Raw genomic sequence first — 15086 nt, forward strand, 5'->3', positions numbered from 1 at the left:
CTTATGTGCTTTAAGTCTCTCCATGGTTCTGCTTTCTAGCTTTGTTCTGTACTTCTACTTTCCTAGTGTTTTTTGTTCTTAGTTTCTTACTCAGGGTTTTGGTTTGTTTTGGTTTTTTTTAGTTTATTTTTATGGAGGAGTTTTCCCAGCGAATAAAGCTGCCGTTCTAAGTTTACCTTTTTTGTGTTTGAGTCCTGCATTTGGACCCACTTCCTGCCTGCCACAGCACAGCCAAAATGTAACAATAGCAAAAGACGCCAGTAGGTGTCTCTGTGGAGAAGGGTTCTAAAACGAAAACTCGATATGATTCACGCACAATCCTGAAATTTCTGGGTTTCACAAAGCCTTCACTAATATTAACTGGCAGCAATAGGGTTAATGATTAAGGGTTAATTTGGCTATCCCAATTGCACTTGGTTCTACCTGGAACCTTTAAAAGACACTTGGGATGCCTGGTGATCTCCTGACCTGAACCTGCACTTCAAATGTTTCATTTCAGGTAAAAGTTGAAAGTTTTATTTTCTATTGGCTTAACCAAACCTGGCAGCCCAAATAAGTATTTTGATTTCTGGATGAGACCTTCACCAGTATCTTCTTGGGGGCAACCAAGATGGAAGCACATGAAACAAAACACCAATGACTAAAACATCACAATGGAGTCCAATGTTTACTCTATTGCATACTTTTGGTCGCTAACAGTTTCTATTCGTGCATCCATAGCTGCCTGTTTTATGTTCCACTGTGTTCACCAGCCTGACACTATGTCTGTGCACTTGAGTTTTTGACTGATTTCAGCTGCCAGTCCCGTTTATGGTAAAGAACACAAAACATTGAGGGCATGACTCAATGTAGTGCTTTGCAAAGCTGGTTCGTGTGATGACACTTGGTAGATTTGCTTCTATCAGCAACAGATTGAAACTTTGTTTAAAAATTTCAGTGCAAAGTGAAAACAGAATTTTACTGTCTAGTATCCATAATATCACAATGTGCCAGTAAGCCTGCAGCACCGATTTAAGACATTCTCCCATCAATGTGAAGAAAGTTTGTAAGCCGAAAACACTCATTCCTTTTTTTGCATGTATTCACCATAGATTCTTTTCAATGAGTTTATGCAATATCACATTTATTCATTCTGGAAGAGGATAAATCTGGACTCATCGAACCACGTGACCTTTTTCCATTTATCCAGAGTTCAATCTTTACGCTCCCTAGCAAACTGAAGACCTTTTGCTTTCCAATTAGCGTCACCAATAATTAATTTAGTCCCAATCCCCAGAGTTCTCTTTGGACTGTGCATGTGGAAATGTTCTTACTTTCGCTATTAAATATGAACACCAGTTGTACTGTTTTTCTAGAAACATTTAAGTAATCAATCACGACGACTCATGAGGTTTTGTTTCTTAACGTCTTCAAAGGTAATGTTTCTCCACTATCCTTCCTGGTTTTAGTAACGTGTTGGACAGTTCTTAATCCAGCTTTAGTTTCAACAATCTCTCTAAAACCAATGATTTGATGCTTCTGACACATAGGAACATCTTTTTCATAACCACAGAATATGTAATGAGAATGAAATGCGAAGCTACACACTGCATCAGTTAAGCTTAAAACCCTGTTATCAGCCAAAACACAGTAATCACTGTAGTAATTATCTAATTACTGCAGGCTCTAACCTGTTTGCTTAGTTAAATCCAGGTGGTGACTTTTTTTTAGCCAATTATACACAACAAAATCATCCATTAGCACTTGACTTGTGTAGCCTGACTGTAAGCAAGCATCGACAAACCTATTGTTAGTTTTACAGTTGATTTTTTATAATCAACATTAAAACTGTTAATTCATTTTTGGCTTCACCTGAAATTTTAATCACTTGTGAATGGTTGTAAAAAAAGCATGGTTAGCTATACTGAAATGCTGCTCCAGCACTCATGAACATTATATTTGGACTCGTGTGTCTGCGAACATGAATAAATGCGCTTCGTTGAGCTTTACAGTATTAAAGCAATGCTGCTAAAAAACTGAGGCCTCCTCAACTTTGATCAGTCCCTCATCGTGTCCATCACACAGCACCAAGTGTCAGCTTCAGTCTGTAGCTTTATAATGCCCATGTCCTTTCAAATGTCTAGTAGTCAGTCTATTTTGGCAGTGTGAGCACAGCTTTACAAATCAAGCCACCAACATTTTAACAAGAAGCGAGGACCACTTGTCCTGCGACGTTCTACTGCGTAAGACCCCCTACTTTACTGTTACACCACACTCTCCTGCCTTTCTAAGTCCGACCATGTGCGAGTCCAGAACAACAGATTAACTAAAACGTTCTATATGATTCAGCAATTCTCAGGAGCGCTGCAAGACAATTTATTCACCTGGAGGCGACACCAAGGACAAATATTTGACTCTGTAATGATGAAGGCTGGAACATCAAAAAACTTCCATCCTTGTTGCTTTTTATTAACACATATTCATGGCGTGATTTTAATCTCTTCTGTTGTGAATGACGGATGTTTTCAGAATCAGAATCAGAATACTTTATTGATCCCTGGGGGAAATTATTTTTTTGTTACAGTGCTCCATTATAAACCAACATAAACCAACATTAAGACAAGACAGACAATACGCTAACTAAGAATAGTACAATATATACATATATATATATACATAAGTCACTCAAAGACCCTTAAACTCCTACATACCGCCAAGGCCGTGTGATTACTTAAGCGCATGCTGAGTGTGTATTGATGAGAGCAGGAGAACAACAAGAGGACTAAAGCACTCGAGCTAATCTGGACCCTGCAGCCTCCAGGGACAGGAAAATTGAATTAGAGGACGAAGTGACACATTCGACTCACTCGACTGTCTACATTTGCATTCAGGCAGGTAGCGGAGGCTGCTTTTAGGATAGTTAACCGTGAGTCAGAGCTCCACGCAGCAGAAAACCTTTTTGTAGTCGAGCAGACTTGTGCACACGTGTGAGGAAAAAAATTACAAAATACACTTCAGTTACACCGGTGGGAAAGCAGAACACGGGATGGGAGACAGCCGAAGGACTGAGAGAGACTCAAACATCAACACAGACTCATTTGTGTTGAGAGGAGGTGTTTTTGTTTTTTTGCATATGCAACTAAATGTTAAGCATTTAAATTTGATTTAGTGCAATTCAAACTGTTAAAAGATACTTTTAATCAACAATGTGTGTACATTCTTTTTGTGGTTAATGGTGTTTTATGCTTAAAAGCTTCTGTATACGTAGGTGCCGTCATGCACACGTTGCTTAAGAGTTGAACGTGATACAACCTCAGGTCGCTAAGGAAAAATATGAATTCCCTGGTGAGCGATTATTGGAGGTGAAAAACTGTCACCAGGTGAAATTGGTGCCAAAGCGGGTACTGCACCTAAAACCTCCTCAGCAGCCAACAGATTGCTGCAGTCACCTGTAGTTTGTACAGAGGACCTTGCAAACTACTAACGGAGTATGTTCCCCTTCAAAATAAAAGCTGTGCTTTACTGCTGCAACCAGCATGTTTCAAAAGGTGCAGCTTTTACTACGAAAGCAAATGGTTACCATTTCCGTTTGGAGTCACATGTTTCGCATTTTCACTACCGCTAGGACAGAGCCATTTAATTTGAATGAAACTTTCTTGATGGCTCTGCACTTGTAGAATAACTGGAGACCAAAACAGCATGCTCCATGCAAACTACAGGTGATACGTGTCAATCTTGTACTGATCAAACCAGTTGCAACCAGTCACAAAACACAATTTCCCTCACGACCAGTTGTACAATATCTTCAGGCAAACTGTAATATTGTTGCCAGGGGGTTACTGGCCTGTGTGACTGAGGCCTTATTCACTTGACCTTACATTGTCACCGTGAATGTAACACTTCCAAAACGACGGACAAGTCAGCATCATGTGGTTAGCAGTCAGGTGTCTGCAAAAATTCAATACTGCACTGTGTTTCATATATTATTTTCCCCAATGCCTCTTGTTCATCTGTTCATGGTGTACATACACACACACACACACACACACACACGCACGCACACACGCATGCACACACGTACACGATCCATCCAATTGGAATCATCTGGTTCCCTCGGGCCTCTCTCATATTGAACTGTCAATCCTGCAAACTTCGGTACCTCTTCAGCCAAGCCTTGATGTTGTTATTTATTTGAACTTTATTCATTTTGCTCTTTTAGATTTGATTGAAGTTCAACCCTGCAGTGACTCGACTGATTAGTCTATCAACAGATGCCTAAATGTCAGAAAATGAAAAAGATTTCCTTTGTGTTATATGAGTCTAAATATCTTTGGGTTTTGAACTTTCAGGGGATGAAAAAGCAGGTTTTTGATTTGAATATTAGAAATCATGGAGATAATTCATAATTAGTCATGAAAATATTGCTTGAAGCTATTACTACATCCATAGACCGTACCCGGCTAAGATCTGTCACAAAGGTTTTTTTTTTTTAACCTGCCAGCTCTCTACTATAAAATCTGTATGACATTTGACGGCAGTAATATAAGAACAGAGCAGTAACAGCTCAGTGATTTCACAGCAAGCGAGTGTTTGTCATGTGTGCCGCCTCCTGTACGTTCCACACAGGCGGCAATCTCTCCTAAGCCGAAAGGAAAAGGAATATATCCAGTGACATGGGGAGTTGCAGTAGAGAGAAAATCAGGAAGTGTAAGGAAAGAGAGCAGTGGGATGACGTTAAGACAAAAAATATCCAGGTTGCCTGGAATCAGAGCTGAGGACCTGCCGTACACCCTAATCACCCACCCGTCAGCATAGTTACACATTTAGCCTGATATTGTGCTTTCAGTATTGCTCAACAGTATATAAATTAGTTAAATTAGTTATTGCCACATCAACCAACTATGCCGTTATTATCATAGGATAAATGTATATTGCCTCTGACATTGACCTTTACTGTATTTTTAGTTACTGAGCACATTTACTCGTCCACCGCTTTGTTTTACACGTTGCTAATCATGAATTTTGGTTTGTCAACATTTCACTATTTGAGTTTTAAGTTACTGTCCCCTGCATCCACTTTGAAGTTGTTCGACAGAGCATGTAACCATTTAAACATTTTTAATGGCTACTATGCATTTTTTTTAATGGATACCATTTGGCTCATGAACACAGTACAATGAGCACGGGCTATTTTAAGAAGCGCCTAAAATGAGATTTTCTTCTGTCTGCAGTCTCTGCAGTGGCCTGTTCAATTGTGTGCAGGTAACAGCACTATTTGGAAGTGACAGGACCTGAAATGGACTCGAGCCAGTGTCTGTGTGGGAGAACGAACAGAATGCTGACTAAGAGCAACTAAACCCCCCCTGAAGAGACAGCGCTTTTATGTGTGTGTATGCGTGTGTGTGTGTGTGTGTGTGTGTGTGTGTGTGTGTGTGTGTGTGTACAACAACAACAGAGAAAGAGGCTGAAATATATGAATATAAATGTATACAGTGTTTGAATCCTGAAGAGATCTCATCATAGAGCGCAAAGGCAACTTTTGAAGCTAGCTGCACCAAATGGCACTGAGAGAAATGGTAACACTTTTGTTAATTCCAAAAGGCAGAAATCCTTCCGAGTGACACAAGTAAACTGCAAGCAGCATGTTCATATTTACCAACCCAACTGGTCTGTGACACTTTGCACCAAACAATACAAAAGAAAGAAGAGAGGCAATAGACTCACACTGGTGAGTCCAGTTTTCTGTAGACAGAGCGCCTGCTCGCTGCTGATCTAGAGGCAATCTGTGCATACTAGCAGGCTATGAAAATAGTGTGTTAGCACTGTATTTGTATGGATGCATGTATGAAAAAGATGCACGTAAGTTGGGTTTTTGTATTAAATAAAGGAACATTTTTGAGAAAATCTCCATAATCTATACAAGAATTTGAAATCCACATGCTAAAATTCGGTCTCGCTGGGAAAATATCAAATTGATTTCTTTCCTGGTGTGCCACAGTGTGCTCTCTTTACATAAAAATGCAGTAATGTTGCTTTATATAGTCAGCGGCCACACACATGCTGAAAGTGATTTTAAAATAGCAAGAATTGGATCGCTAAAAGACACAAATAAAAAAAAAACACCTTGTGTAGACTTCCATACATTTTTAAAAAAGATATTTCAACATGTGTACAGTAGGTGCTGTATATTTCTGCGGCGCTGCAGTGCTCTAGTGGTGGTGTTGGTGGTGATAGTGGCGGGGGAGCGCGGCTGGCTTCTCCTTCTCAGGTGGATGAGGACTTTGATCCTTGCAGCAGTCGAATGTAAAAGCCTCCTGCTGCGGGAAGGACACGAACGGGCTGTTGCTGACATCTGCTCTGACAACGACTTCACCACGCACTCGTTTAAGACTGTGTACGTAGGCAGACATATGCGTAGGTGCAGTGCATACCCTCCCACACAAACACACACTCACGTATAATCACAAACTAACTGCACATGCAGGACCTATAGAGCAAACTTGCCCACGCTTCTGAAAAGAGAAAACACACGCAAACCCAATGACACATTCAGACCTCCCACACCTCTGAGAAAGGCCTTTGAAAAAGCTTCAGATGGAAGCGGCAACACCTCGACAACCAAGTCACCACAACACCGTCTGTCTCTTTTCTTTTCAGTCTCTGACCTGCCTCTTTTTCACTTTACCTGCTCCGTTCCTCCGTCCCACGAGACAGCGGGGAGGCAGAAAGCCGCCGCACGCCGTCCCAGCATGCCACTGCACCTGACAGTTGTAGAAGCCAGTGACCCATGCACCAAATTGTTGTTTGCTTTCAAACTGTCACACGCAGATTCCTCCTGCAGAAAACAACCGCTACTGCCTAAAATGATCAAATTCATTCATGCTTCCTTCTTGTGAAAGTCTCAATGGTTATTAATAACTTGTTTTTCTCAGTTTTTGCTCTTCTCTTTGGATAATAAGCTCAGAGACATCGGTGAAGACTGTGAATTCCTTCCAAAGCAATTTCCAAGAGCTGGGGTTTTGTGCAGCATTGGTGCACAATATATCAGTGGGTATTATTTACATCTCAGAAGTCAGTTTACTTTAGGGGTGGCTCTAATAAGAAATGCAAACATGGCCATCTGCAATGTAATTGTATCAATTATTCAGTTGTTAGTACCATTTATATGACAAGTTTGTAATACCCAGCACAGCTTTTCTTAATGGATTGTCACAGCAGCGCTGAGAGGCTGTAAAAGCTCCAGCTCCAACAGCAGTAATAAATTAAAGGTTTATTTTTGTCTCATTGTCTTGTAAAAACTGCTGCTCGGTGTATTAAAAGATTTTTGCCAGTATAGTGTAAATACAGGAGGGGAAAGCCTTTTTTTGGACTACAATACGTGTAAATGAAGGGATGGTGTTTCTGCGCTTCCTCATCCGGCAGAAGTTATCAAACAGATCTCTATATCGCTCTATCTGCTCCGTGTCATCTGCTCACTCCTGCTACAGCACCCGTGTTCCTCTGCTGCCAAAATCCAAGCATTACTGAAAATCCTCTGAATCTTGCTGATGGCAAACAATAAAACACAAAAGATCCTTTTGTCAACATTAGAATCCAATTTTAGACTGCAGCCACACTTTGAAGAAACACTGCGAGCCTTTACTTATCAGATTTTTTTATTTGTATCCATCTCTCAGTTTTCCCCGGGAGAAGCACAGATGTTTCACCTGCACGAAAGTATGTGATGAATAGCGCTGCCACTTTGTACCTATAGGAAGCATTACGAGACACACTGCACCATGGCAAGCATGTGGAGAAACACACACACATATCTATTTTTGGGGTAATGGACTGCTGTACGGGGAGTGAATGATAAAGCCATTGATCGCAGTCCTATGGCCAGAGGAGGTTCTGGGGATAGATGGCACGTTCCAATCCTCAGAGACACCGACTGCCATTTTACATTACATTTTACATTACTATTGATCTTAACGCTCAGGCACACGGCGCGGCATCGATCCCCCACACAAACAAGAACAGCAAAAACACCTCTGTACCACTTAACACCTATGCTGCTGCACGAACACAGACTGACCAACAGATCTCAAGTCCAAATGTGCAAATCCACGCGAGACAAAAAAACACGTCACCAGAAGCTAAAAGACAACTGCAGACCAAGGCTCACAAATCAGTGAAGGGTGACACTTTAATCCACTGCTTTGCCTGACTGACTCCCTGCCAATCTGTCTGTCTCTCTCATTCCCTTTATCTGAATATCACTGTTTCAAGTGCTCCAGGGTATCACTGTCAGCCAAGTGAAATGACATAAGTGAGGAAAACTAGTGCACGAGGAAATTAATATTCAGAAACACTCCACTTTTAGTTCATATGTGCATGGGGCCACTCTCACAGACAGGAGGGCTGAGAGGAAGATAAAAGAGGGGAGGGTGGGGGCATTACTGGGGACACCAAGATGTGCAGGAGAAATGGAGAAGATAAGAAAATACAGGACATGATTGGAATACAAAAGCACCCAGCAGGCTCTGATATGTATTTCAAGGTTATTAACATCTAAATAATAAGCAATTAGGACACATATGAGGTTAATATAGACAGGCAAGCATGAGATTCTGCAAGCCGAACTAATTAATCTTACGTGGTTTGGTGACATCGGAATTGATTGGGATTAATTAGGAGGGTGGGTGCAGGCAGAGGCTGAGAGTGATGCAACACCTGTGGATCAAGGTGAATGACTGGAGAGCAGCGAGTGACGCTACATATCACAGGAGGGGGAGCACACCGAAACCCTTTCTTCATATTTTAAAAGAAAAAAATAGATATCTTATTTGGTTTTGTATAGAAATGTTGGACACAGGAGCTGCACACTCTCCTGCTATTCTCGTCCAGGACACGGCTGAACAGGCACCAGCTGCGCCCGTCCTCCAGTCAAACAAGCATCCATGAAAGCCCTCCACACGACTCAAATCGAGATCTGTGAAACTCACCAAAGTTTGCTGGTACTGGAGCGTCCTGTTTTCGGCCTTGTCCTTCACCATTGCGGCAATATCCTCATTAAAGACCCCCACAAAAAACAAATCCGAGACTCTCAGGAGTCGCCCGCAAATCAGTCTGTGGAGGAGGAGGAGGAGGAGGAAGACTCTGTGCTGCCGCCTGCCATCTCGTGTGCAGAGAGTAACAGGTTTCTTTATCGTAAGACCTCCTGCATGGTGCAAAGCGAGGTGGGTGCACCGGATTGAGAGCCACGGCCGGCTGTAGCGTCACAGCTGCGCTGGTGAGGCTGGACTGCATACACCGCCTCCCTCCTCCACTCTCACTGTGCTGCCGCTGCTGCTGCTGTCTGTCTCTCTTTGGACTTACTGGACTTGAGGATGTTCGCATTTTATTCTGCTTTATTTTTTCGTGCTTTAGTGCGAGGGCGTCGGGTAGCCTGCGGCTCTGCCGAGATTGTTTCGGACAAACATCATGGACGACCCAGCTCTCCTTTGCTCCTGATTTGAGTCATCACTGGATTGATCAAGTGTGATGAGTAATGTAGTGGGCTTAGCTATATGGCTCAATGAGTGTCAGAAAGAAGTCCTTACAATATCCCAGCGAGGCTGTCAGGACGAGGTGTTGTGACAAAAAAGTCATTTCTGGTGTTTTGTTGTTTTTTGTTGTAGTTGTTTTTTGTTTTTTTTTAAACGTTTAATGTCCTTGTATATTTTTTTTTATATTTTGGGGTTAATAGGCTGTAACCAATCGAATTTTTGAAGGTGTTATACACATTTGAGTCAAATAAGTGATGCCCAACCCAGCAGGAATTCTGGAAGGTTGGTGAGAAGGTGACAGCTGTTGGTGTGATTATTTGGAAATGGAAGAAACATATATGGAAGAAGGTTTAGGAGAAAGTCAGATGAAACCACAATCAAGCTGTTTGGCATCAGCTCGATCCTCCCTGTTGTGTATGACCCAAAGAGCAGCATCCCCACATCACATCAAGCACAGAGGTGGAAACATTCTGCCTTATGGCTGTTTTTCTGCTAAGGTTACAGAGCGACTTTGTTACATTGGGGGGACAAAGGACGGAGCCATGTACAACAGTGTTCATTTTACTGACCAATAATTTTGATCAGTTTTTATCAATGACCTTTTCTTCTGATAAAAACAAGACGATAACTAAATAAAAACAAATGCACCAGCACAAAAACTGGGATGGAAATGTACTGACATTTGTGTCAATGAATAAAAACAAGATGAAACTTTTCTGGAGAGATGAAATCCAATCAGAACTATTAAGTAGTGTACAAAAGCGGGATGAGTGTGAAAGTGATCTGGTCAGAGGTAATCTCCTTGTGCAGTAAGGTTAGGTGCACACATTTTATCTGCCTCTGAGAAACAGGATTGACGGTGGGGGGGGGGGGCTAACTACCTGGTCTTCTCGTAAGAGAAAGAGAGGAACAGACATATGGATACATTTTGTACTTGATGTCAAGGAGAATAAGACGCTTTGTAAACCGTGTGGAGCACTTCTCACTGATAAAAACACAACAAACTTTTAAAAATTATATTTCAGTCAACAAAATCAACTTTAGATTTAGTCTACTTTGACCTAGTGATCTGTAGTTGACTAAAATTTGCCTAAAAGTAAAAGATTTAGATGAACTTAATCAAATTTTGTTGTCAAAATTAGCACCGATGTACCATAAACTTTTGGTCGAGAGCCTGCTTCCCTCAGTCACAACACTGACGATGGGTCATAGATGGGCCTTCCAGCATAACAGTGACCCAAAACATACCATTGAGGAAACAAAGGAGTACGTTAAGAAGAAGCACATTAAGGTCATGGAGTGGCCTAGCAAGTCTCCAGACCAGCCAAGAAACCTAAAAGACTTTGAAAGCTTCTGTAAAGAGGAGTGGGCTAAAATCCCTCCTGAGATGTGCACAAACCTGGTGAGCAACTACAAGAAACATCTTATAGCTGTACTCACTAACAAGGGTTTCTCCATCTAGTGCTAAATCATGTTTTGCTTGGGGATCAAATACCTATTTCCCTCACTCATGTTTTTTTATCCTGTATTTTGGTCGGCTGTCTCTTTTTTTTTATCTTAATGAGACGTTTTCAAGGCTATATAAAAATTACTGACTGCAGCTTCTACCTTGTGTCTCAAAATGGCTTGATATCATTCAAGAGAGATATGTTTGAGAGATTACAGGTCAGCAAGTCATTTACATCAGTTTAAATACCAGCAATCACTTTTTGGCAAAGCCTGTAGAGGATCTTGTTTGTCGGTCTATGTCACAGCATCTGACTGCATTAAATCCTTCATGGATATTTTAAAAAGATAAGTCAGCATGTGTGATAATATCTCTCAAACATGAAAAGTGAAGTGGGCAAAATTGAAGCAAGGTCAAAGTGAATTCCCATAAAGCAACTCATTAGTGTGTGTAATTGAGCCCTCCATCATTTGCGGGGTAATTAAGTTGGTGTTGCACTCTTTTGTGCTAAAACCGAACATAACCCTGATGACATGATCAAAGTTGTTTTCACTGACTTTAGAAATCTCCTCTGGGAGCCACAGACAAGATGCAACTGTTTTCTCAGCCCGTTTAGCGCCTCCCATAACAATTACGCTGAGTTTCACATGAGAAATCTGTATCGTGTGGCCTTAAATTTTTAAACATTCTCGTGTTGATGCAATCTGAGCTAAAATGACAGTAACTCTCTGACTCTTTGAAGCACAAAGGCAGCACACTCTCAGGATGAAATGAGGAAAATATAAGAGATTTTTTATGTGGAAAATGTGCGAGCTGGAAATGCCTCATATTGTGCTGGAAACTAAAATACATTTCTCTCTGCAAAGCTTTTTCATTCTTCACTCAGTGAACGCAACAAAAGTATTTTCTGACAATTCGTCCAAAAGTAAAGAAATAAATAAAAAAGAAGTAAAAGCACACACGAGCACATGGACACTGGTTCAAAACTGAAGCGGATGTGATCTAATGGCATGAATAATGATGTGAAATTGAAAGATTTAAACTCAAAGAACCAATTTTCTGGATAAATGTGCTGAATAGTGCTGTCAGCACCAACTTTAAAACACCAAATTATAGAATATAGAATAAATTATAATCATAACTTTGCAGTTCACTTCTCATACTCCCCTCTCTAACACACTTTATTCTACGCCTATAGATTTAGGCAGCAGACTAGTAGACCCGAGCAGGGTGTATCACACCTCTGGTCTAATAACAGCCTGAATAGGCTCCGGTGCTGCTGCGACCCTGAATCAGGCAAGTGGTTAAGAAAACAGACAAATGGATGGATTGAGGGAGAATATGCATTGCCTGCAAGTGCATTTTGCATGAAAACTTGCTGCCAAACATTTCCACAAGAAGTATTTTATAGTTCTGCTCTGTGCTAATGAACACTACAGCAGATCCCCTTTAAGTATTTGTAACCACTCCTCTTATGAGTCATAAAACTGTGGTGTGTATAAACAGATGGGTGGAAATAAAAAGAAACAATAAAACAAAAAAGAAGACAAAGTGGCTTAGTAAGGTGTCGGGCCACCGCGTGCTGCCAGAACACTTTCAAATCTCTGGAGCTCAGTTGGAGGGATGGGTCATTGTCCTACCAAACACACTGATCCAAAGGCCACAGCTTATGATTCATGCCATTCTCATACTAATGAATATGGGCATTGTCATTCAGTAAGAGAGCATTCCTACAAGGATAGAAATGTTTCTTGATGTGATGTTTTAACATGCTTTGGAGTGACCTTTTCCTCTAAAGGCAGAAGTGGACTTGGGGAAAAAAAGTTAACTACTAGGACTGTACTGACTATATTTTAAGTAGTGTTTAATTTATTCAATTATAAAATACAGAGAAATGCACAGATTTCTGTTAGGTAAAGTAACACAGGCTCATTGCCGTTCCTCTGTGCAGATTAATCAACGGTCACACACAAAGGCCTATTTGAGACAGAAAACCCTGCACAAGTGTTCATGTTTTTCCTATAATTTGTCACCCATCTGTGCATGTGTGTGTCTCAAGAGAGCTAGTATCCACCTCCAAACGCTCACACAAGAAGACTTGCTACACATTCAGATCATTTCCTTTTCCCACATGTGCCGTGTAATTATACTGCAAGCAGTCATCTCTCTGGGCTTTCACTGGAAGGCTTTTCAGAGGTGCTACATACTGGCAGTGAAATCTACTGCCCTGACAGATGTGCTGCCAAGTGGGCCTCACACCTAAACGATAACCACTGTTCCAGGGATTCACTGCTTCAAAAAAAAAAAAAAAACTTCATGTCTGCCAATATTTTTTTCTGTTTGGTTTCAGGACGTTTCAAACTTTTTTTAAGCCAAACCAAAGAGTCTTTTCTAAACTGCTACTTGCATTGTTAGAAAGTTTTACCACCAAATGGCAGGTTGCTAATAAATTCTTGAAATTGTGGTTCTCACATTAAAAAATTGAACCAGTCTCAGGTCATCCTGAATAAAAAACATCATAACTTCCTGTGGGGACTAGTTTGACTGGCTGACGGTCCTGCAGAAGGCTGCAGCTTATTGGCTGTTGGCAAGGCAACCGGTTCAAAGCGCTGGGCCACAGGCACCAAAATGAACCAGGCCCTCAGAGACCACTGTGGAATTTTACCTAAAAACACACGCACAGAAACACATATGTTCACAAAAAACAATTGTTCATGCTCTTCGTGTTCATATGCACCGTGGGCTTCCAACTCGGCCTTGAGAGCAATATGTGTCACTGGCATCATTATATCAAGGACCTGGCATTAATAAACGGGCAGAGGTATTGTGTGTATTGTGGTCCTGACAGCAGAGAAACTGGGTGCTCTGCAGCCCCAAGCACCAGCACACTGACCCACATCTCTCCATTTCTACAGGAGTTTTTAGAAATCTATCACCTGTGCACGGAGGCCAGTGTGGCACCAGCATACAGGAGGAAAAAAAACCCACAGACAGATTGATGTGTTTCTTACCCAGTGATCCTCGGTGTCTACATGAGGTAAGACGCTCTTCCGTATTATATAAAAAGCCTGTCATTAGAATTAAATGAATGTTTAGGTGGTGTATACATACGGATCACTGGCAAAGTTGCTTTGTTATGGAACATTTGGCATAGATGTGTGATACAGCCACACTGCCACAAGCACCTTGAGTCATTCCTCTGCAACATGAAGATGTGCAACCACCTGTGCCCCTTCTGTTTTGTGTGCCAAGTTTCTCAGTTGTCTTTCATTCCTGTTGGCTGATACAGCTGATAGAGAATAAGAAAACTGAGAAGAAATAAAGACAAAACGAAACCTGAACACCAGCAAATACACCAAAGCCCAGTTAGACCTTCAGTTAGAATTTGCCCTTGACCCTGGAATGAGCAAACTTTGGAACATTTTGTGACATTTGATACTTTAAAAAAAGACAGAAAAGAGACACTGATCCAGCTGTGCACTCACGTTTTTTCCCTGGGCTGCTGTCTTCCTCTCTCCCTTTTTTCCCCTGCTCTCCGGGCTACGTATTCAAAACCGTCAGCTCTGTCCTTCCATTGCGCCTTAGCAGGATTTTGACAGAAATAAAGTGGCGCACAGCCACAGGTTGTAGCGCTCACTCAGTCGATGAGGCGATCTGATTGCAGATGACTCCCGAAAATCGCACTTTACTCCCAGGAAGGGAAATCTCAGTAGATCCCAGAGAATGGCCTGTTGCTGGTGCGCATTCCATACAGCGCCGCGCCAAAGTTGTCAGCACCGCGCGTAATTACCGGCTTTGCGCCTCCAGAACGGCGCACAGAGGAGCAGCCAGCTGTTGGCTGAATCTGGAGACCATGAGCAACAGCAGCCGGCCGCCTGAGAGCGCGGCTGCACAAGTCAAAGAAACTCTATGATAAGATGCTACAGCCTCCTCATCTGCGCCTGCTGAGGTGGGAGGGAGACAGCGGGGTACCGGGTGTCGTGTCCGTGATGCAATGCGGGTACCGTCAATGTTACAGACCGCAGTTTTCTCCTCGTGTGCAGAAATCCAGGCGCTCCGCTCATCATATGCGGATCGGCGTCGCGCATTCGTCTTAATTAACAGCGGCCGGGATCGACTGCAGAAACAGAGGG

General features: G+C 41.9%; 1 protein-coding gene across 5 annotated transcripts in view; it reads right to left on the reverse strand.

The window, feature by feature from the left end:
* The window catches only part of clcn2a (chloride channel, voltage-sensitive 2a), a 60563-nt gene extending 46008 nt beyond the window's left edge, over nt 1-14555 (reverse strand). For 4 of the 5 annotated variants that reach the window (XM_084912782.1, XM_084912781.1, XM_084912784.1 and 1 more), the window contains exon 1: nt 8964-9421. In XM_084912782.1, the coding sequence (XP_084768908.1) occupies nt 8964-9014 (51 nt within the window). In that variant the 5' untranslated portion in view covers nt 9015-9421. Of the gene's footprint in view, nt 1-8963; nt 9422-14438 lie in introns of those variants that run through there. The other variant, XM_084912783.1, reaches the window with a different exon arrangement.
* Nucleotides 14556-15086: the final 531 nt, after the last annotated feature.

This window comes from Perissodus microlepis, chromosome 18 (assembly GCF_051167445.1).
Source record: "Perissodus microlepis isolate ML-2025 ecotype Zambia chromosome 18, ASM5116744v1, whole genome shotgun sequence".
NCBI lineage: Eukaryota > Metazoa > Chordata > Actinopteri > Cichliformes > Cichlidae > Perissodus > Perissodus microlepis.